The following is a 23,260-nucleotide window of genomic DNA, read 5'->3' on the forward strand; positions in this document are numbered from 1 at the left end:
ATTACGAATTTCATGATTTAGGTGATCGATAAGAATATCTCCTTAACAAGCATGCATGAGTCGACTAAGTTAAGATTAGATCATTGGAGCTAGACCGACTGCTACATTGACCTAAACTAGTATATTTCAAGTACACGAAGCACCCTAAGATTTTGATTGGTGGGAGGTCTAAACCTATGTTCACTTAGAGATTTGATTAATCCCAAGGAGCTAGTTTCAAGCATCCTAGAAATATGAGATGAAACTTTAACAGCCTAAACACCTCTAAGAACCTAGTAGACCTCCACGACAAAAACGACTAAAAATGCATAACAAACCTTAGTAGTAGTGTGACAATGTCGCCAGAGTTTCTACTTCCTATCTCCTCTAGTTCATGTACCAACGAGGTACGCATAGGCTAGATAGCGTAGTGCATTGAGGCGACCAAGTGTTGTATCTAGTGGAAATGACCCAGGGTCTTTTGAACCGTACCTCTATGTTGTAACCTTGTCCCGAGAGGGGCATAGGATCACACATGTAGTCTAGCAATTGGCAAGCATATGGGGCCACACCCCACTCCTAGAGTGACTTTTTGGCCCCGTGGAAGGGTCTAATAGTTAAGCTTCAATGATTTATGTTCATGTTAGTTAGCTATCATATTGTCCTAATAGATTTGATGAGGTAGTGCCTCGATTCACGATATCGATCATTCACTCTTGTAGCTATGCAAGCTGATTAAGTCTAATAAGAGTAAAGTAGTTCACTCCAAATATGAGATTTGTCGCCTAATAGATCCACAAAGCTAAAAATGGGTGAACCACCTTCAGATCTAGAGTGGGTTTGTGATGGTCATGAAATCCACTTGGAACTTTGACACCTTCCCAAAAGCTTAGATAGCTGTAGAACTAGGCTCAAACTTCCTAGAGCAAAAAAAAAAAAAAAAAAAAAACATATAGTAATTTACTAGGATAAGGATGCGATGAGAGCCTACAAGTAGGCTGCTTATTGAGTATTATTATACTCACCCCTTTCTATATATTTCTTTTCAAGTGAGTGATGTTGTTTGTTGAAATGGGTGAGTGTTTGGGAGCTGCACAGTCACAAAAGGGTGTTGACCTAGGGCGTCGCTTTAGTATGTATTTTTATGAATTGTCAATTTGTAAACATTTTGAATCTTATTCTCATTCCCGATTTATAAATAGCTTCAATGCCTATTTTATAATATATTTTTTTTTAGATTTTGACTATAGTGTTATATGACTTTAATTCACACTAAATTTTACCATATTTTTTACTTCATTAGTTTACAATTGTTATGGTTTTTTAGTCACGACTCGAGATACGAAGCTTTAAAAATTAGGTCTAACAAATTGGTATAACAGTAGTCTAGTTTTAGGTAGACTTGTCTAGGTAGGATCGACTTGGATAAGCATGTATAAGTTAGTAATGAGTTGATGTTTGAGTTCACACATGACTTAGCCTAAGAACCCTGAGTTATGAATACTTAGTTGCAAATAACCTTCTAAATATTATAGGGTAGAGTGGGCCACCTTTATCCTGAGTTTAGTAATGAGTAAGATGTAAGAGGTCCTTTGATGTATGCTAGACTGCGAAATTTAGTTCCACTCAGAATCAAGACCATTGCATAGAAATAGTAGTCCAAAAGCTCTATTTCCCTTCAATTAAAAGTAGGAACTCGGCCATTAGAGATGGTTCATGATTGATTAGTAAAGTACGGATGCAAAAGATCCTTTAGTGTGATCCTTAAATCAGTAAAAGATTTTGATTATGCCAGTTGTTAATCTGTGTTCAGTAGCTTAATGTACGAAGAGATGGCCATGTGGGATGGTCAGGGGCCATCAACTCATTCATAATAGTGAACTTGTCTTGAATAGCAAGGGTTGCATGATGATGTCATACTATAGAAATACCCGTGAGTTGAGTCAATAACTCATTATTAGTGAACCTGTCTCAATGGTAGGGATCCACATTCTTTCCTAATAGTTTACTATAGTTGGATTAGCCAGGATCGAGAGATTATATGTCACGCATATAATTTATATGGGAAGGTCAAGTGATCTCCAACTCTTCCTTGGTCTGAACTTGTTTATAGAATTAAGGGTTGTTGTCCCCTCCTAAACTATGATGACATTAAATGGTCTATTGAAGAGTCATAAACTAATTACTCTATTAGTAAACTAATATTGAATAATATTTTTTATAACGCTCTAGTAGCTCATTAGTTGGAACTAGTTAGAGAATCACACCTCAGAGATGCATGACACTTGGATATGTTACACGAGTCGATAATAATTTAGCATATGGCTGACCAATTAATTCTATAACCCTCGTAGATAACTCAGATAGGTATACATATGCTCGAAGGAACTTGAGTTATGAGACATCATGAGACCATGAGTGTCCCAATAGGGCTAGGATACTATGGGATGAGAGTGAGCAGTCCAATAAGGACCTTAATAAGGCCAAACACTCAACTTTTTTGGAAATAATACAAAAAAAAGATATCTTTGGTCAATTCGCTTCTGATCTCGATAAAACTACTCAGAATCAATTGGCAAGAGGTCAAATATGTTCCTATCTAACGGAACGCTATTGGATCAAATGGCAAAGACATTGTTGAGAAAAAGATGGCTTTTCCCGAGTGAACTCGAATCAATCAAGAGTCTTTACAGGAGATTGAGAGATTGAGAGTTAAAGAGGATGCACTTTCCTACAAAGCTCGCCTAAAGTTATAGGACTCAAAGTTATTTCTGGACAGCCAATGACATAGTCACGTGGTCTTTAGTCAATAATAAAAATCAATGAGAGCGTACCAGTAAGCTGCTTACTAAATATTTATATTCACTCATGTTACTTTCCTTTTTCTCACATAGATTGTGATGCACCAGTACAAGAGTTACATGGCTATAAGTGGGTCAGTAGATTTAAGTTATACTTAGTCTCTCTTGTCGAAGAACCTACCTGCGCGTGGGCTTCTCTACGTGGTTGCGCACGTGGAAACGCCTCCAACCGCGTGTTAGGATGTGTAGGGCACGTGGGGAAGTTTTTTTTCACTCATTTCAACTCAAATTCAACTATTTTACATATTGATTTTGATACCGTCCTTAACTTCACTTGAATTAGGATCTACCAGTGAATTTTTTCAGAAAATTTGGAGCTTCCAACATGCAGAAAAGCAAGTTCGAAAAGGTACGCTTCATCTCGGTAATTAGCCACACGGGCTTTTTAAAGTAATAATTGTAGGGATCACTAGGACGTTAAAATATGCATGAACGATTAGAATATGTTTTTTTGTGCTTTAGATGATTGATAGAAATATCTTCCAAGTAAAGCATGCATGAGTGAACAGTTAAGATTAAGGCGCTAGAGCTAGAGTGATTCTCATTTTAACCAAGGATAATACATTTCTACTAGATCAAGTACCTTAGGATTGTGAGCGGTGATCACAGTTCTAGACTTAGGTGCACCCAACAAATTGGTCTAGCCCCAAAGAGCTAATGTTGAGCGACCTGAAAATACGAGATGGGATCTAAATTGGCTAGACACTTTAAGAACTTAGTAAACCTCTACGACAAGGATGACTTAGAAGCCTAATAAGCTTAGTAGTGGTAAGAACAGTGTTACTTGAAACTCTAAGGTGATTAGATTTATTATCATGTGTCTGGAGGAATCATGGCTGACGCCATGGAAATCAATTGTAGCTAGCTCTTCTATTGCATGTAGAAGAGGGATTTAGGACTACAAAAGTAGTTAGTTATCTTAAGGTGAATGTTTCTATTGCGTGAGAAATTGATCAAGGTTGTAAACCGGTCTTGAATTGGGACTTGGGACTACTCAGGTAGGTAGTTGTCTCAAGGTGAATGTTTCTATTGTGTGTAGGATGGGTTAAGGCTGAAGTCGCAATTTTGTACACCAATTTTGAAAATGGGACTTGGGTCTACATGGGTAGTTGTTAGGGTGAGTATTTCTATTGCGTGAAGAAACGAGTTAAGGTTGAGGCTGCGATTTGATAAACTGGTCTTAAAGAGGAACTTGGGACTACACAAATAGTTGACTCATGATAGTTGTTTCTGAAACTTTGAAACCTACACAGAAGCTCACATAGATGTGGAGGCCCAAACTTCCTTGAGCCTAGAGAAAAACTCGTGGAAACCTACTAGGAATTGGATGTGATAAAAGCCTAGAAGTAGGTTGTTTACAAAGTATTTTTATACTCATCCCTTTCTTTTTTTTTTTTTTTTTTTTATTTTATGATCACATGTTATTGGTTGAGGTGGGAGAGTGCTTAGGAGATGTGCTGTCGTAGATAAATGTCGACCGGAAGCATCATTCTAATTTGTATTTTTTTGGGTTGTAATTTGTATACTTTTAATCTCATTCTTCTTCCCTATTTGTAAATAACTTGAATAACACTTATTTTGAATTTTGTTCGTTTTGGATTTTTTTATTTTGACAATGATGTTGTATGATTTTCATTTGCTCGAAATTTTACTGTATTTTTCACTTTTTTTTTTTTTTTTTTTTTTTTTTTTTTTTTTTTTTTTTTTTTTTTTTTTTTTTTTTTTTTTTTTTTTTTTTTTTTAAGTTTACCGTTGTCTTGTCTTCTTAGTCATGGTCCAGAATTCAATGAAAATCAAATCAAGTGTGACAAAAAAGTAATCTAAAGGATCTTATAGTATATGGATAAAGTTTGGTACATTAACATGGTAACATTATTCATAGTCTACCTTATAATTGCTACAAATGATTTGATTCAAATCGTTTGTGTGAAGATACGTGAACAGGGTATTGAATGAGTTTATGTAAAACTGGATCATAAAATATTTAATATCTTTTTATAAATCAATTTAATCCGTCCTCTGTAAAATATATGTATGTGTTGCATTTCATTGTTCTAGTTATTTGAGTTTTCATTGTTTTAAGAGATAAATTTTATCATTTAAGACTCATGTAATGACCCTAAATTTCTACATACTCAGAATTGTTACTAACGTCTCATGCTCATCTTTTAAATGCGGGATATAACTCTAAAATGTTCATCTCTTAATTAACTTAAAATTTAAAAACATTCAGAACACTTCAAAATTCTAGAAAACATTGTCTTAAAATTAAAGCAAAAAAAATTGCAAATGAAATAATTTAAATAATGAAATGCAAACGTCCTATTCTAACCTAAGACTAGGAATTTAAACATGCAACTACCCTATGCAAGTGTCATAGTCTCTACTTATGATGTCACAGTCATCCGTACTACTTGTGATGTCACAATCATTCGTACATGGGCACTTTGCATTTACCAGTAAATGATATGGCCTGAGTATTTCGAAAAATACTCAGTAAGTGCTCTTACAATAGGATAGACCGAAAAATACTCAGTAAGTGGTCTTACAATAGAATAGGCTAGAATTGTTTGCATGGAGCTTTATTTACGAGGATGTATGAGTATGATGATGTATGATGAGTATGATGAGTATGATGAGTATGATGATGTATGATGAGTATGATGAGTATGATGAGTATGAGGATGTATGATGTTATGATGATGTATGAGTGAGCATGATGATGTATGAGTATGATGAAAGTTGTAATGCATGTTGTATGTACGTGATTTATGTTTCGATGCATTACATACATGATATGTTTGATGTTAGGTTTAATTTTTACGAGGCAGAGGAGAATTTAGAGAGTTTCAACATAAAGTAGTCTTATCTTATAGTTTTAATTATGATGTTTTTTAAATGTAAGATTTTTTTTTTTTTTTTTTTTTTTTTTTTTTTTTTTTTTTTTTTTTTTTTTTTTTTTTTTTTTTTTTTTTTTTTTTTTTTTTTTTTTTTTAGTGTTTGGCCCAAGAATGACAGAGATTATTTTATTCTAAGGTTGATGTAGCCTTTGGCCTTATGTTTTGATAAATTAAATAATGCTCTATTAATTCTATTCATGTGCTTAATATATTTTAATCTGATTACTCTGGATTCACAACAAAAAGATAGTGCCTTACACCACAACTTTCTTAGTTCTAATATGACAATGATTAAGGCTTCCTTTAACATTTTAAAAAAGATCTTAATGTCATGTATATTATTAAAACCCAACTTGGTTTACAATTAAATCTTCCACCACAAACCAAATTCTTTGTTAAACCAACAACTCTTAAACAAGGTAAACAGGGCAATGATCAAAATGGGGAGAAAAAATAACAATCTAATTATTTTGGAACAAACCGGGAGAGAGGTGCACTCTATAAAAGAACATATCCTTTCTCGATTCAAATCAATATGGGGCCATTTATACCATATGAGCCCGACCGATACACACCGGTTGGACTATGAATGATTAAATGATGATCGCCCCCGCCCTCTCCCTCGCCCCCGCCCCCAACCCCTCCCATTATAGCCATATCCTCTTCCATGGTAACCTCCACGAAAATACCCTCCACGTCCAGGACCTTGGCCACCTCGGCCTCCCCGATACCTCGAAAAGTGGCCAAAAGTCTGCAATAACAGTCAGGAAAACATAAAATGCAGCAATTTTAAATGTAAGAGGCACAACAACAAGAAAAGTTACCTCTGTGTCTATCTTTACTTGCTCTGAATATCTCGTCCGACCATTTTGAGGATCATTATCCATAGCGTTATAAGAGAGTGAATCAAAGAAGTCATCCTTGTTATACAAGGGCTGCAGACAAAGGATAACAACTAATATGTCATGGTTTAAAAATATTTGAATCCATCATTTGATTACACCTAAATTTCAATTACTCAGACTTAAAGGATGTTCTCACCTTGATCCCAGCCTGTGAGAGTTCACCCTCGTCTTCTTCCCGAGCGTCATCCTCATCACTAACCGTTCCATCCACATCCTTATCCTTGAGATAAGATTTACTCCCTTTACCTAGACTTCCCCAAACTTCATCCTTGTTAAATTTCTCGTTCATTGCTATGAAATCAAAATCTTCGGTAAATTTGGTCACAGGACGGGAACTCTTCTGCAATGTAAAAAATGTGAAAATGTTGAACTCTAGGATCATTCGGATGTTCAACCTCAAACATAAATACAACTTACACCTACAAATTAACCCAACAATGATGTATTTTCAGGTTATGTATCCAACAAAATGAATACATTACTCATTAATCAATCACCTCATCTCAATTATTTTAATATTCAGCATGTTTTTTATATTTTTCCTTAATCAGACAAATTTCCAAGTTCGTTTTCAAAGGGCAATCTATGATGTTTCAATTCGAATTCTAGCAAATCAATCTAATTCCAGTCCAAATCTTATTCACTCAAAATGAATGAGAAATTAAGAACAAAGTCTTAACTGATAAGTAAAGAAAATTGTTGCCAAGGCCCAAACAAAGGCATTAAACCTAATGACCTCACCACAACTCCCCCTCTCTCTAAAAAAATTTTATGATTCCTCTCTGTCAAAATCCCCAAATAACAGTCAAAAGCAAGCCTGCAATAGCAATTTGCCCATCTCCCAACAAAGAAGAAACAAAAAGAACTCCCCCATCATAGCAGCCCTGCAATCCCTCTTCCGCACTAGAGAGACTTTGAAAGTTTCCAAGAAAATGGGTCCAAATCTTTGAGCAAACTAGAGCTCCAAACAATAAGGTGTTGAGGGTCTCTGACGTACCTCTACAAAAGGAACTAAGGCCCCAAAAAGAAAACTGTCTCCACCCGGTCTATAGTATTACCTTTCCCACGAAGACCTATCATGCAAAGAACTTTATGTTCCTAAGAATCTTAACCTTCTAGAGTAAGGAAAAAGAATTAACCTTCTCTAGAGAGATGAAAAAGAAGAGATGAAGGTGAGAGCAAAGTAACACACAAGGTGAAAACATGAGCTAAGAAAAACCCTGGTAAGGGTGAGGGTCCGGAACACAGGCCCCTCCTTTCTGACCAGCAAGAACATTCCACAAAAGCAGAAGTAGAAATCTCCAACAATTCCCCATCCGTAGAGGGATGGAACCCAAAGATAATAGAAGACTCACCCAAATGCCGCATGACAAAGGCCATTGACTACCACCTCAAATCTAAAGGGTGGCACAGATGGGGGAATGATACAAAGGAGTTTCTCCCTCACCCAACAACCCTACCAAAAATAGTTGTCTAAGCCATCATCTATGGAGTATTTATAAAAAACTGGAAGAGATAGTTTTCCATGAGCTTTTAGATCTCATCAGCCTACATCCAGAGATCCACCAAAGAGGGTGTGGGTAGTATTTGTTGGATGATGAAAGTCCCACATTGGCTAATTTAGGGAACGATCATGGGTTTATAAGTGAGGAATACTAACTCCATTGGTGTGAGGCCTTTTGGGGAAGCCCAAAGCAAAGCCATGAGAGCTTATGCTCAAAGTGGACAATATCATACCATTGTGGAGAGTCGTGTTCCAAAGCAAAGCCATGAGAGCTTATGCTCAAAGTGGACAATATCATACCATTGTGGAGAGTCGTGTTCGTCTAACATGGTATCAAAGTCATGCCCTAAACTTAACCGTGCCAATAGATTGGCAAATCCTCGAATGTCGAACAAAGGACTCCAAAAAAAAGAAAAAAGGAGTCAAGCCTCCTCGAAGGTACGAAGGCAGTCAAAAATGACTAAGACTCTAAAGGAGTCGAGCCTCGATTAAGGGGAGGCGTGCTTTGTTCGAGGGGAGGTGTTGGATGATGAAAGTCCCACATCGGCTAATTTAGGGAACGATCATGGGTTTATAAGTGAGGAATACTAACTCCATTGGTGTGAGGCCTTTTGGGGAAGCCCAAAGCAAAGCCATGAGAGCTTATGCTCAAAGTGGACAATATCATACCATTGTGGAGAGTCGTGTTCGTCTAACATGGTATCAGAGCCATGCCCTAAACTTAGCCGTGCCAATAGATTGGCAAATCCTTAAATGTCGAACAAAGGACTCCAAAAAAAAGAAAAAAGGAGTCAAGCCTCCTCGAAGGTACGAAGGCAGTCAAAAATGACTAAGACTCTAAAGGAGTCGAGCCTCGATTAAGGGGAGGCGTGCTTTGTTCGAGGGGAGGTGTTGGATGATGAAAGTCCCACATCGGCTAATTTAGGGAACGATCATGGGTTTATAAGTGAGGAATACTAACTCTATTGGTGTGAGGCTTTTTGGGGAAGCCCAAAGCAAAGCCATGAGAGCTTATGCTCAAAGTGGACAATATCATACCATTGTGGAGAATCGTGTTCATCTAACAGCATTTACTCAAATGACTATGCTACAAAGCCTTTGATTACCAAAAGAAAAAGATGTTAACATCAAGTAATTCATTGTTAAACTCTGATTAGAACTGATCAGTGATGTCTACACCAATTATTAGTTTATTATTAAAAAAAAACGTACACATTACCCCAGAGCCTCTTCCTCTTTCACGTCCTCTGTAAAAATGCCGAGCCTGAAAATGAGCACCATTTGACTGATTCCCAGTGTAAAGGGGAAAAAAAATCAGTGTCTCCATAACATAAACTAACAAGGACAAAAAAAAAAAAAAAAAGGCAGCCATTGAGACATCAATTTGTATTTCCACTTATCTAAAACTATGGTTGTGTAATTGAACATATGAATAATGAAGTTAAGTTCGGATAAAGGTATAAAGAAAATATGATACTAATCAGATACGATAACATACAACTGTTCACGAAATGGAAAAGATTTACGTAGCAGTTCCAGCTGTAAACTAAAAAACCAGAAATAAGCAATGGTAAATATATCACTCACTGATCCAATAATTAATATGTTCAGTAATCTCCTAAAACACAGACTTTCACTAAGAAGGCCTCTAGAAGAAAATTTAAGTGATAGGATGACCAAATCCCTGTCGGTAAATATATAACAAACTCACTATGTGATGCAATAATTTTAAGTGGTTAGTCTCTCCTAAAACAGACTTTGACTAAGAAGACCTCTACAAGAAAACCCAAGTGATAGTATGACCAAATCCCTGTTCGTAAGTATATAACTAATTTACTATGTAATGCAATAATTTGAAATGTTTTGTAGCCTCTTTCCTGGGGTGGGGACCCCTTGTCCCTTTGCCCTTTACGTTGTCACTTTTGATCACTTCATTCTAATGTAATCTCCTAAAACATAGACTTCGACAGAAGAGGCCTCTGAAAGACAAGCCTTATCATATCTAGAACTCCAACCTGCCTATCAGAATTAAACGTGAAATCAATCATAAGTTCAACAACAAACCTCAAAGAACCTATCGTGCACAAAGGTACACCTAGAGGAGGAAAATTAAAGAGATAACAGAAAACTAACAAATCAGACACAAAAAATAAATAAATAAATAACCATTTGCATTTTATGAACTAGTAAAACACCTTCTGGACAGGCCTTGACTGTACAGGTAGTGGTAATATTGGTGGCTGAGTCTCTGTTGTCACTGGCATAGAAGGTTTTAACGATGATGACTGGACCACTTCCACATCCTTATGCACTGTATGTGAAGATTGGGATGGAACCACAGCAGTGGGCGCAGACTGCAATAGCTGCCCAGGGGTAACTAGAGAAGGTGTAGAAGATTCTGTGCGAGAGTTAGATATTCCAACTACAGATGAAGTTGACTGGGACGCACTTTGATACAGTAATGAAGGACCAGAAACTGCAATGGGTTCATTAGTGATTGGCGGTATGGCAGAACTGACATCCGCACTTGAAGTAGAAAATGAAGACAGTATCGGACCTACTGGCAAACTAACACTGACAGGGGATCCGGGAAGGGTAGCAACATTTGTCTTATTAGCAACTGAACTTGGTATCGTTTCAGAAATAGAAACAAAGGGGAACATTGGCAAAGCTGATGAAAAAGTTGGAGGCAGAGCAGTGGAGGTCAAGTTAGGAGAACTATTACTAGCAGGGGGCAAGGAAGACGGAGCTTCTGGTTGTTTTGAAGCTCCAATGGGTAAAGATGCATTAATGTCCAGATACTGCATTGACTGTTGCATGGATGAAGGTATTGATAGACCAGGAGGACGTATTATCGACTGCTGGTGTAACTGAGGAAGCCCATTTGGTGGGCCATAATACCCTTGCCAATACAAGGGCATGGCAAGTCCACTGCCATCTGAACTAGGAGGAGGCGGAGGAGAAGCTGCCCATGACCCCAAGTTGCCTCCAGGTTGATACGGAGGCAAACCACCTTGAAAATTAGACGGAGGGAATCCAAATGCCGTGTGGGAAGTATGATCAGGTAATGACCCACTGGCGACAGAATGCATGCTGGTAGATGGGGAAACTGAGGCGGGGTAGTGAGACTGCATAAGCCACAAATAAGAATAAGGCCAACATCCTTTCGAAAAGAAAAATAATCATAATAAAAGCTAACACGCCTTAATATACTAAAAAATTAGAGAAAAAAAAAATACAATCTTCTTTAAAAAAGAAAAACACGCACTTGAATAATTGCTGGATCATTATTTATAGGTGCTGTCGGCTGAGCAGGTGGAGAACATTTAACCTGCAAATCCTGCCAAGGGCACAAAAGAGCTTCTTATTGATCAAAGCATTGGAAAGGAAATGAATCCAGGTCCCATCTCGACTCTTCAGCATACAATATCAAAAGAAAATGAAAAAATGAAAGCAGTAAGAAATCCGTAAAAAAAGAATAAGCATGCACAAAACAGAAGTACCACATTGAGCCAGCAGGCTCACATAATCGGATATTCAAGTGGTAATCAGCAAGAGACAGAAACTCCAATCGTGATATCTGCCATTCACTCTAAACAACAGGGAATTTACCGATCCTATCTTAAAAAAAAAACAAAACTAGAGGACCAAAGTATCATATCAAACATAATTTTCAATGCATTTGATACCTTGATATCACTCCCACGGAATAAGATGTACTCAAAAAATTTATCGCTTGGAGGGACTTGGGGACCATCCTTCTTTCTTCCTTCTGTTCCAAAGGATCTCACTACCCCAAATAAAATGAATAAATAGTAAATTAGCTTGGTGTTTGATGTATAGATGTGAAAACAGTAGAGAAAACCTTTTAGATGCCAGAAATTTTCATTCTGGTGGTACATGGTTCTCAAGAATTTCAATTCAAGACCGATATGAGGAACAATCTACTCCCCAAGGGGAGTAATAATAACTCACAATCAATTCTTGCAAAGACAACAAAATATTGCCCGCAAACAAAGATACAGAAAATCGTGGTTTAAAATCTTGCCCGCACTAATCAACCGAGAACAAGAAAGCATTTCGAAAGAGAAGATTAAATCAGTGGTACGATAAATGATAAATTCATACATAAATAAAGCACAAACAACTTTTTACTTTCGACCAGGCTATTGGGCTAATAGAATACTGTCTAGAAAAAGAAAATTAAGAACAAGGGTAATTTGAGCATTATCGCATATCAAAGTCAGTTCAAGCCACAAATGTTAACCCTCAATTACCTACTCAAAGCCTCGTTATTATGAAACCAAAACGAAATTTCATAAAAAAAAATCTCATTCTCTAACCATAAAAAATGGAAATGTCCATGCATTGACAAAATCAGGAAAGTTATAACCCAAAAAGAAAAGCGGTAAGCGACACAGCCCCAAATCTTGAGAAGGACTGCGGAAAAAATAATGTAAAAAAATACCGTTTCTCAGTCCAATACTGGACTCTTCCGTGTTGATGTTGTACAGAACGCCTTCGTATCTAATTTCACTCTTGGAAGTCAAAGTTATGAAGCTTCCAAGGTAGGAATCGGCAGCAGAAGTCGCCTTAGAACCAGCATCTGAAGCCATATCTAAGAAACTCGAACATAAACTAACACAATGAGGGGCGAGACAGTAGAGTTTTAGGTTTTTAGAGGCGAGACCTTTGGCCTCAGATTCTCAATTCTTTTTTTGGAAGAGGGAAACAACCCAATCTGTCGAGACTATTTTGTTTGGGTAACTGGTCAAAAATGCCCTAAAATTAGTTTTTTAAAATGTTTAGATTCACATTAACAGCCCAACTTAATTCGATTTGAACGGACTACTTGCTTATTGATAGTAAAGAAATCATAAGATAATGATATTGCACTAATCAAAAGGTATAATAAGCGCGGATTAGTTCATTCACGAACCACCCATGCCAATAAAACATGAAGTAGTTGCATGCGACTCAGGCGCAGGGTGTGGGTGTTGGTTGCATGCCAATTAAATGTTATTCTCATTTTTTATGTAACTTCTTCTAATTGTTGTCAACCAACTACATTAACATCTTCATTGCTTCTTCGATCATGATCATCCAACTTCAATCAATTGAATCGAAATTGAATTGCTAATGATTTTGTTTGATTTGGACTGTTTTATTAGGTTAATCGGCTTTACTTGCACCCTACAATAACAACCTACTTTTCAAGAGATTTGTGCTATGAACTACCATGTACAAGCGTTAAAATATTTTTCATTTTTAAAGTAGAAAGAAAAAAAAAAGTAAGAGCTTCATAATCTCAATTTTGCCCATAGTTTCTACGACATTCTCTACCTCCCCACGACACCATTTGGGTTCTAACATCCTACAAGGATATTTGGATAGACCACTCCACCAAAGTGAAGAAAATATATGATCATGATGTATCGCATATCGAGAGGTCTACATTGACTTAAGACATGAGGCGAGCCTTGATAGAGTAGTATCTAATAGTCTAGGGGTCAGACTTAGATGGTGCATTTATGGGAACCAACCTACTTGGCTGGGCTCTTTAGCCTAGAGCATAAATCATGGTTCACAAGCTTATAAGCTTATAGTTCTAAACTATGAAACATTATAAATGGGCATTTTAGTCATTTTATCCTGATAATTAGTTTATGCCCTAAAGATGCTCTTATACTCTTTCAATTCAACATGTGATATTAGGTTATAATTTAAAATTTCATTATAATGGGATGTCATTAAGAGAGTCATTTCCTTAAATTACTCCCTATTGGGTCTTAATAGGTAAATCCGGATTAAAATGTCTATTTTAGGTTCTTTTGAGTATGGTTCTTAGTCTAATCTCTTCCTATTCACTGAACTATGAGAAATATTAACTCTCTAGGTAAATTTCAAGTGATTCCTATAAGTAATTCTTATGAAAAGACCAAAGTGATTATTACTTGTTCGGGTGCGCTAGGGGATCGGTTCAAGTCCTTCCCAAAGTTACTTTCCCTCAACTTTGAGAAAGATTAATTAAGATTGTGTCACGTAAACCATGGTGTGGCTAGTTTAGTTGAAATCGCCCACGCCATCATCTTCTTCATTTAACTACAAGAAGTTGTTGCCAACGCTTACCTCCGCCACAACTTACAATCATCAACCTTCTATAGTGGTTCTTTAGGGTTGATTTCTTCCCCAAACTTGTAGCCTTATCAATCATGGAGCATAGGAATTGGCCTCACATAAAATGATGCATTGTACCTTGAGATATCGAGTGGGGAAGAAGGTTACCTACCTCGGTTCATTTTTGAAAATTTTCTTTCTTAGTCGTCTCTATTTAAAGGTGGAGAACTTAGGCCATTAAGTTCTATTCTTGAATTCTAAGTTCTTGTCATGATCTAGCCCAAGGACCCAGGTCTTGGGTTTTGAGTTCTTAAACTTGGTTTTGGAAAACCCAAGGGCCTTAGTTTTCAGGTTATGGATTCTTAGTATTGAGAACTTAGGTCTTTCTTCATCTAACCTTGGTTTTTAGTTCTTGATTCTTAGCCTTAATTTTTGCTAGTTTTTTATTCCTTAAGACATTCACACGTGTGGGTCCATACTCACACATGTAGACCGTGTGTAGAACAATAAATACAGATTCAATTAGCCCATTTAGGATAGCTGCATAAGTAAAATAAACTATTATAATAGATCTCATTCATGATATTATGTATTTGCATTTAACCTCAGTAATGGGGCTTGACTATTTCTTAAAATACCGAAGCCACATACTACTTCTATTTTAAGTAAAGCCAAGATATTCGTGTAAGCACGACCACCACATCATAATTGGAGATTATGGTACATGCATAGGATAATTGTACTTATTTTCTTCCATTTAAGTTAGGATAGAGTGTTTGCTTTTAACGCTTATTTATTTCAAATTTCAATTAGTGTTTTGATTCAAAAACTCATAATATTTTCACAACCCAACAAGTCTCGTAAAGGAACTCTACCGAAATTTCGACTCCAAATTGCGGTCGGGAGTAGATTTCAACTTTCTCCCTCTAAGAATCTGAAAACCCCTCTTTTATTTTCTCTATTTTCCTTTTTCCTTTTTCGTTTCATCTCTCACTCTTCAATGGCTAGGGTTCTTTGAGACCCCTAATTAGGAAAGGTGGGTCAAAAAGACCAATTTACCTTTGACTGATTTCCCCATTTTTCATTATTTTTTTAGATTTTTCTAAATATTATCCTTTTACATCATTGTTAAATTATAAAAACAAAACTGAGACAAAATTAAATCAACAAATGAATCAAATGAAATAAAGTTGATGTAAAAGGAAGATTTACATCAGTTCCCACATGATTATAGGGTTTGATTGCAATGAAAATTAAGTATCAACCCTATGTCTCAGTTTCCCACACAGTTAGGGCTAAGATTTGAGTGTCTGTGTATTCATTCTTTTCCCATTTTGTGCTGTTTCGCTGCAATTGAAGTAGAACATACTTACATCAAAGCCCAGACACCGCAAGCCATATGCAGCATCATACTTTTCAGATAAACTTTGAATTTAATACAATACAACAGCTTTGTACACAATTTATGAAACGGTAGTACAGAATTTGATGAACAAAAAATGAAAGAAATCCACTTTAATTAAACTAGTGTTGGCTTATGATGATATGAAACAGGTGGGAGAAGGTAGATCTGGATAATAATATCACACCCTTTGAATTAGGGTTATTTATTTAAGATTAGGGCAATTAGGGCAAGCAAGTGTTGAAGAATCAGGGTTTTGCGATGGGGAATTATGATTACCTCACAAAATACTTTGGATTGATGCAAAATCCCAGAGATCATCAGAAATCGCAACAACTGAGCTCACATCTTGGAGATTGGAAATGGGTTGTTTTGTTTTTTTCAACATTGTTCTTTGCCTTGCCCTAGCTCTTGCCCTATCCCTCGACTCTCTGCCTACCCTACGTAATGCCCTGCTCTGTTTGTGTTTGGGAGTGGCCATAAAAGCAGCTTCTTTTGCAGCTCCGCCACCGCCATTATTATCCCTAATCATCTCTGACACGGCCTCGGTCGACCCACAACACACACTGCCATACCTATGCCCGCTGTTGTTGGCTAAGCTGTGTTGGAGATCCTTAATTGCGGAGGTTGAGTTAGAGAGAAGCCACTCAATGGTGTTGCTAGCTTTGTCAAAGCCTAGCATGTCTTGAAGGTCGAAGAATTTCCTCGCAATTTGAAGGGACAGCCTTATTCTACGGTCTCTTGGGCCCTGTGCTGTGTAGATCTTACTATGTCTGTCCTTCTTCCCTGTTTTCTTTCTGGAGCTTCCATTTTTTCTATTACCACTGCACTTCTTCTTCTTCTTCTTCACTACTTCAATCCTCGGCTTCTCCGAGTTTTGCTTTGTCTGATCATGTTCATGTTCTTGTTCTTGTTCTCCCCAACAATCCGCACCAATGAAGAACTGTTGGGACGACAAAATGTGGGTTAAAAACAGGTCATCGTGGTCAAGAAAAGGATGTGGGAAATGTAGATACAAATTCTCCTCATGTTGTTCCTGATGTTGTAAAGCAATGTGATTAGTTTGGGTGTTGTTGTTAGAACCAAACATGTTTGGGTTCATCATGGGAGATGAGCCCTGCGTGGGTATTGGGGGATGGGGGCAGGGGAGAGGGAGAGGGGACTGTGGGAGTGAGTGGATAGGAATGATAGGAAGGCATAGGGCGTGTGGGTGCATTTGCAGTGAATGCGAGAGAGAAAGAAAGGGAAGTAAATTGGTGAGTGAATAGGGAAACAAAAGTAAGCATAAAAGTGCAGCAGCAGCATCTGAGTGGTGACACTTCACGTGGGTTCGGGTCCGACAGGTTTCTCACATTTTTTAACCTATCACTACTACTACTACTACTGTTCTTTCTTTTTCAACACAATCATAGAGATAGAGATACAGATAGAGACAGAGACAGCGCTTTCTTTGACTGTAAGACCAACTCTCTCTACTGTTAATTCACTCTCTCTTATTTACACTCCTCTTCATTCTATATACTTCTACCAATTCATTCTCTACTTGTTGTACCCCAAATGTAACACAACTTAGTGATTTGATATCCAATTGTTGTACCGGAAGCGGAAGTAAGATTGATCGCACTCACACACTCACACACCCACAAACAAAAACTAAACATTGAGACAAAGATTTACGTGGTTTAGAGAGAAGAAATTCACTTATATCCACCGTGGTAGCTAATCATGGTAACTAAAAGTGTTTACAAGTGTATCTGTCACGCTCTCACACTGCAAAGTTAATCTCAATTGACTCTAGTCAAATACAAAATGAAAATGACTCCACGCCTCAAACCATGCTATACAAACATTTCTATAGCTATAACAATATTAAATAATTATGAACGGAGTGACAGTTAATAACCAAAGTAAATAAAAATATGAACAAGTAAATGAGAGTTGGTAACTAAAATATATGAGAATCTGAACCGTTATGAACTAAGTGAAAGTTACGACAATACATGTTCATGACAACTTACCCACGGATGATAAATTTACTTATCATCAAATCCCATGCTTACAAATTTTGTTTTTTCAAAATTTTCCCCGAAGCCTATGAAGTTGCGTATCTCCATGAAACCTAACGAAAAAAGAAAAAAGAAAAAAGAAAAAACGATAAATAATCAATCAAGGGAATCAAGGGAAATCTCGAGAGAAAACAAAGTTCTTAAAAAGAAACTGTTTGAGAAGGTTCAATTGTCCGAAATGAATTTCTAAATCTGCGTATTTATCAACATCAAGTTCGTAAAAAAAACCAAATTTTTGTTGGCAATTCTCTAATTTAATGATGTATGATCACAAAATTATGAAAAACTTTTTTTTTGTTTTTGTTTATATTATTTTTCTACTGTATTTCGGGAATGACTTGTACTGCATTACTAATCATAATATCTTTTTTACCATGCAAATAGGAAGAAGGCATAAATAAGAAAGAGGAAGATGTCCAAAGGAAGATAAGAGTGGATCCATTAATTTAGGAGAGAATGAAAAAGGAAGAGCCGTAGCTGACACTAATCTAAAGCAAAGAGTTAGGTTTGTTAATGGCGGAGGCTTTGAGCTGTGGAGGTGAGGTTCGTTAATGACGGAGGCCTTGTTTCTGAGCAATCAAAGAAGAATGGCTTTGCCTTTGTGGGTCACTTCAATCTCCCTACTTATTTTCTACACACCCTAACAACCTAATTTGTTGTGCTAATCTCAAAACAGAGAGCCTAAATAAGATAATATATATTAGTGGTGGATATAGATAGCTTAGTTGTTCGATATTTATCGGACGGGTTGCAAATGACAAGCGAACTGGAAAATGCAAAAATGCAGTCCATTTCTGGTGCAGAAAATGCATGTGCGGACCCCTCCCATGAAAACCATCTGATCAGAACGACTGTGACAATTGATTAGCCAACAGTGGAAAGTTGGTTTGGAAATAACAATTTTTGTTCTCTCTTTCTTCCCTTCCTTCTTGTTTTCAAAATCGTTTATTTATAAATCATTTCTTGAAACTCATTTTTCTTCGTCTATATGACTTTTTTAATGTCTAATGTCATTTTGTTCATTCATGTGTCATTTAATATCCGCGTAGTCGCTGGAAACGCGAGACCACGCTCCCTCACGCCTCACACCACTCAATAGAAGAGAGAGAAAGAGAAACTAGAACGTTTTACCAGCAAGTTGAAACCCACGCACCCGACGCCTAAAATGACCAACTCACGCCGTGAAAGGGATTATCGACGATTGTACGTCCACCTAAGCTCCATTTTGGCATCTCACCAATGTTCGTTGTCGTCGGTAACAAGAGATGAAATACCGATTTCTTAGACATTTATAGATCCATGGTTGTAGCTGCCTTCAAGCCAATAGACTTCATGGAAGTGAAGAACGCAGATCGATAGAGAGGTAGGGGAAGAAAAAAGACGAGAAACGGCATCTGGGTCTGGGTCCGACTCTAACCCACAACCCACTGCAATTCACTGATTTGGCCCAACACCCACTCTCGCCCCAATCCGCTCGAACCCAGCCTGGGAGTGTACCTGCTTCCACCCATTTGTCCGCGGCCTGAGGTCCAAACCGAGTATTTGGCCCAGCCCACATAACAAGCCCAGCCGCCTGCACCAACGTGACCCGCTTCGCTTGCAGCCCATGAATCCGAGGCCCAATCGCCCTATCAGCCCAGACTGCAGCACCCGCGTACCCATTCTTCCTGACCCGAACCCGCGCCTCAACCCGAGAGATAAGCTGCGACCTGTCCTGCTCCCATCACACCACGTGCCGACCTGCAGAAAAAAGAACCCCTCAGCTTCACGGCTCGGCTCGGCTCCGCGCAGTCCTTCGGCTAAAAAATGGCTTAGACAACTCGGTTTAGCAATTTGGACACCAAACCCTACAATTTTTACCCAACACAGCTGATTTTGACCTTTATTAAGATAATAGGGCTCGTTACAATGCCTTATTTCTATCATTTTAAGTTGAATTTTGTTATAATTGTGAAATACTAACGAAAGACGATGGACTATCGAATAGGAAGCAAACTTCGATGACACCTAAAACAGCTTTTGAGGAATGGGAGCTAACGTATATTAATTTAGGGAGAACGCCAGCTAAGGCCAACCAAGTAAGTAATCTTACTATAAGGATAGGCTAGATACTTGTTTGATGTATGACGACACGTGCATAGTGGCACCAACACATGTCTTTTATGCTTTATAATTATGACATATTATCTATGATGCATCATGACTTGTATGACGTTTTATCTTTATCTTTGATGCTTTGATTATAATATTTATTGCTTGGAATGATAAGAAAATAAACGGGTCGCTTCAAATTTCTTGGCCTTTCTATAACTACCCAAATCTCAATATAAAAAGGTTGGGTAAGAGCTTTTACCTTTCTTAGTTAATAAATATAGGCCTTCATTCATATTAATTTTTCAATAAGAAACATATGAGATATGTCAGATGATGTTTTGGGATATATTTTAATAATTAGTTAGAAGTATATCTGAGATATTTAGGAATTGTTAGTAGTATATTTTAAGTTAGATTTAAATTTGATTAACGATATATTATATTTATTTTCAAGATTTAATTAGTTATATATTTTCCTATTTTTAAGTATTAAATGATAGTTTGTATCCTATTTAAACGTGTGTAAACATGAATGAATATCATACTTTCTATCCCAATTCTATTTCTATTTCTCATTCTTAACAATAAGTTTCAAATTTAGGAGGAAGAAATACATCTAATATAGAGTTTGTATAGAGTTTGTAGGCAGCGAAAGACAACTCAAACTCATTCATTTTCGAGGCCAAGCTGGAGCAGGGACGGTCAGGGGTCAAGGGGGCGTGGAGGCTTGGAGGGGAAGAAGAAGCTCGAGTTGGCAGCCAAGAACTCAGATAAACTCCATAACTGCTGAGAAGTTGAAGAGCGATTTTGGAGAGGAAGGATCAATAGAGTACGAGAGACAAGTCTATGGAACCATTTTTGGAGGAGAATAGCTCAGACGCCTCGACCAAGAATCACGAATCCGCAACTAAGAACGCAACTTTTGAGCTTGAATTTACTCCTTGGGATGAATCTAAACTTGTTGTTTCTGTTGCATCTGCTTTGTAGGAATCAAAGATAGGTAAGATAGGTACGATTTCGTGTGTTCATCAAATCGATCCAAACTGTCCATTTCACGCATTTTGTCCATCTTGTAAGACTTATTTGAGCAGTTTGGGATCCAAACTTGAGCAAAAAGTATCATGTTTACCAAGCACATTGAAACATCAGATTTGGCAATGTTTGTAGTATGCATGAAAGTATGATATATGAAAAATGTTATACAAATTTGAGCATGAACTAAGTTGATTTGATCTATGAAAAGTATGTCGAATTTATATGATGCATGTTTCTCGAGAAATAAATTGTTGAGCTCTAATTTGAATGTGATTGAAAATATAACTTTAGTATGATCAAAAGCATGTTATAGGAAGCTTATTATCAATATTTGAGCATGAGATGGGCTGAGTTGATGTATGCAAGAGCATGTTGAACATTATTTGTGCATGTTTCCCAAGAGCTGAACGAACTGAACTCTGAATTGAACTATGACTATATATCCATTTGTAGGTTGCTATGTTATGTCTCCATTGTATATGCATGTGATTTTACGTAGATGGTGATCAAGGACTCACCAAGTAGTTCTTAATCATAAACTGGACTCGACTATCAGAGTTGAATAACTATAGAACTGACATATGATGTATGGTTGTACTCTCTAGAAAATTTTAGGGAGATTTCCAGTTAGTTTCCTTTTAGTCAACCTATCACGAGTATTATGTGTCCACAGTTGTACCTAACTCAATCCCTATTTGTAAACTACTAGGACGACTAGGAGTTTGCCAACTAACCCCTATTTGTAAACCTAACTCAATTCTCATGGGTTTGGATAACTATAGAATTGGCTTATAATTTATGACATTACTTTGGGAGGATTATTAGGGAGTTTGCTAATTAATTTCCACACTGGTTAACCTATCAAAAGGATCTAGTTGAGAGTTTGAGTATTTATTTAACCATGATCTAACTCAACAACACCAACAAGCTTGTTTGTTCTTATTTATTTTATTTTATTGGTAATGGAAATTGATTCCCATTGGGCATAATTCATAAATGTGTTCATGTTGTAGACTTTGGGCCCAAAAAATTGAAAGCACAACCACATACTTCACCCTTTTACGGACAACAAAGCCTTAACCCTTGCGCTTTCCTTCCTCATCTCTACCAAAATTACAATGCCGTGTGTTTCCCAATTCCCCCATCTCACTTTCCGCCTCCTCTCATCCCTCGCGGATCCCTCCAATGCCATTCCCTCTCAATACCTGAAGTTCCCATTACTCCACACTAACCCCTTCTCCTCCCTTTCTCAAGCCCTCTCCTCCGACACCCACCGCCTCTCCCTCCTCTTCTCCGCCCACCGCCACTGCTTCGACCCCCACTGCCGCCTCCTTCCCCACCCGCCTTCTCACCGCTGCAACCACACCCACCTCCACTCCCCCTGCCCCTTCCTATACTCCTACGCCGACGCCTCCCTCTCCTCCGGCTTCTTCTCTAAATATGTCACCGCCTCTCCCTCTCCTTTCGATGTGGGTTCCGGATCTCGGGTCCTAGCGTTTCGGGCGCCCGATTCAATGGAGCACGTGGAGTCATGGGATTGGGCAGAGGCCCGATCTCCTTCTCCTCCCAACTCGGCCGCCGATTTGGCAACACTTTTTCTTGTTGTCTTATGGATTATACACTCTCTCCGCCGCCCACCAGCTACCTCATGATCGGAGGCGGCCTCCGTAGCCTACCGGTGACGAACGCCTCAAAAACCAGCTACTCCCCGTTGCAGATTAACCCTCTGTCCCCGACATTCTACTACATTGTCGTGAAGAGCATCACCGTGGACGGCGTGAAATTGCCCATCAATACCAACGTGTGGGCCATCGACGAGATAGACTAGCTAACAACTAACCATGCCCCTCTAGATTGTTGTGCCTGAGAGGTAATCTTTAAACCCCATAAGGAGAAAATTTTAAGTATTAGGGAGAGTATTGCTTAAAAAACAGAGGAATTTTTAAAATGTAGGAATAGGTAATCGCAAGCCTATTAACGATAAAGCTTAAATAAAGTAAGTCTTCCATGGAATCCAAAATTTGTAGTAAGCATAAATAGAGCCAACATATAAAACATAAGGTTAACTAAAATACCTTATTAATAATAGAAAAGTCCTAGTAGATGAAACTAGGAGCCTAGGTAATGGTTGGACCAAGGACCCGATATAAACAAAAACTCTATAAACAATCTATTACTAATAAAACTTAAAATGTGATATGAAGATAATTAAAACAACTTGTTGATAACAAGTTGGCTACTTAACAAATACATTATTTTACTCATCAATTTTTTTTTTAGGTAGGCGTGAAATGGTGTAATCATGTAAGAGTCGAGCTTCAATAGAAAGCTTAAAATTTAATTTTTTTCTTTAAAGTCAAACTCTCGAGATTTTATTGAAGGTCTTAGAGACTAAAG

At 37.6% G+C, this 23,260-nt stretch overlaps 2 protein-coding genes across 3 annotated transcripts; both read right to left on the bottom strand.

Moving 5' to 3' along the window:
* Positions 1 to 6,053: 6,053 nt before the first annotated feature.
* LOC111472834 (protein decapping 5-like) lies at positions 6,054 to 12,913 on the bottom strand. 2 transcript variants are annotated; one of them, XM_023118444.1, is made up of 8 exons: positions 12,618 to 12,913; positions 11,839 to 11,939; positions 11,418 to 11,489; positions 10,345 to 11,277; positions 9,369 to 9,434; positions 6,782 to 6,985; positions 6,565 to 6,675; positions 6,054 to 6,491 (listed from the first exon to the last, which is right to left on the bottom strand). In XM_023118444.1, exons 1-8 carry the CDS (start codon positions 12,763 to 12,765, stop codon positions 6,324 to 6,326), a joined length of 1,803 nt encoding a protein of 600 aa, XP_022974212.1. In that variant the 5' UTR covers positions 12,766 to 12,913; the 3' UTR covers positions 6,054 to 6,323. The 2 variants fall into 2 exon arrangements, with proteins under 2 accessions (XP_022974212.1, XP_022974213.1); XM_023118445.1 differs by lacking the exon at positions 11,839 to 11,939 and having other exon boundaries at positions 12,618 to 12,697.
* Positions 12,914 to 15,775: 2,862 nt separating this feature from the next.
* Positions 15,776 to 16,837, bottom strand: LOC111472832 (transcription factor CYCLOIDEA-like). Its single transcript, XM_023118442.1, has one exon. The coding sequence runs from the start codon at positions 16,771 to 16,773 to the stop codon at positions 15,949 to 15,951; it is 825 nt and encodes a 274-aa protein (XP_022974210.1). The 5' UTR covers positions 16,774 to 16,837; the 3' UTR covers positions 15,776 to 15,948.
* Positions 16,838 to 23,260: the final 6,423 nt, after the last annotated feature.

Source organism: Cucurbita maxima, unplaced genomic scaffold (genome assembly GCF_002738345.1).
Source record: "Cucurbita maxima cultivar Rimu unplaced genomic scaffold, Cmax_1.0 Cma_Scf00089, whole genome shotgun sequence".
NCBI lineage: Eukaryota > Viridiplantae > Streptophyta > Magnoliopsida > Cucurbitales > Cucurbitaceae > Cucurbita > Cucurbita maxima.

What these genes read in the sequence shown, in the direction of transcription:
- LOC111472834 (XM_023118444.1), bottom strand. Translation starts at nt 12,765, where the DNA reads ATGGCTTCAGATGCTGGTTCTAAGGCGACTTCTGCTGCCGATTCCTAC. An exon ending in AAAGAGGAAGAGGCTCTGGG is followed by an intron (nt 6,986 to 9,368) that starts GTAATGTGTACG and finishes TTTACATTGCAG; the next exon opens with AAGAGTTCCCGTCCTGTGAC. An exon ending in AAGTAAAGATAGACACAGAG is followed by an intron (nt 6,492 to 6,564) that starts GTAACTTTTCTT and finishes CTGTTATTGCAG; the next exon opens with ACTTTTGGCCACTTTTCGAG.
- LOC111472832 (XM_023118442.1), bottom strand. Translation starts at nt 16,773, where the DNA reads ATGATGAACCCAAACATGTTTGGTTCTAACAACAACACCCAAACTAAT.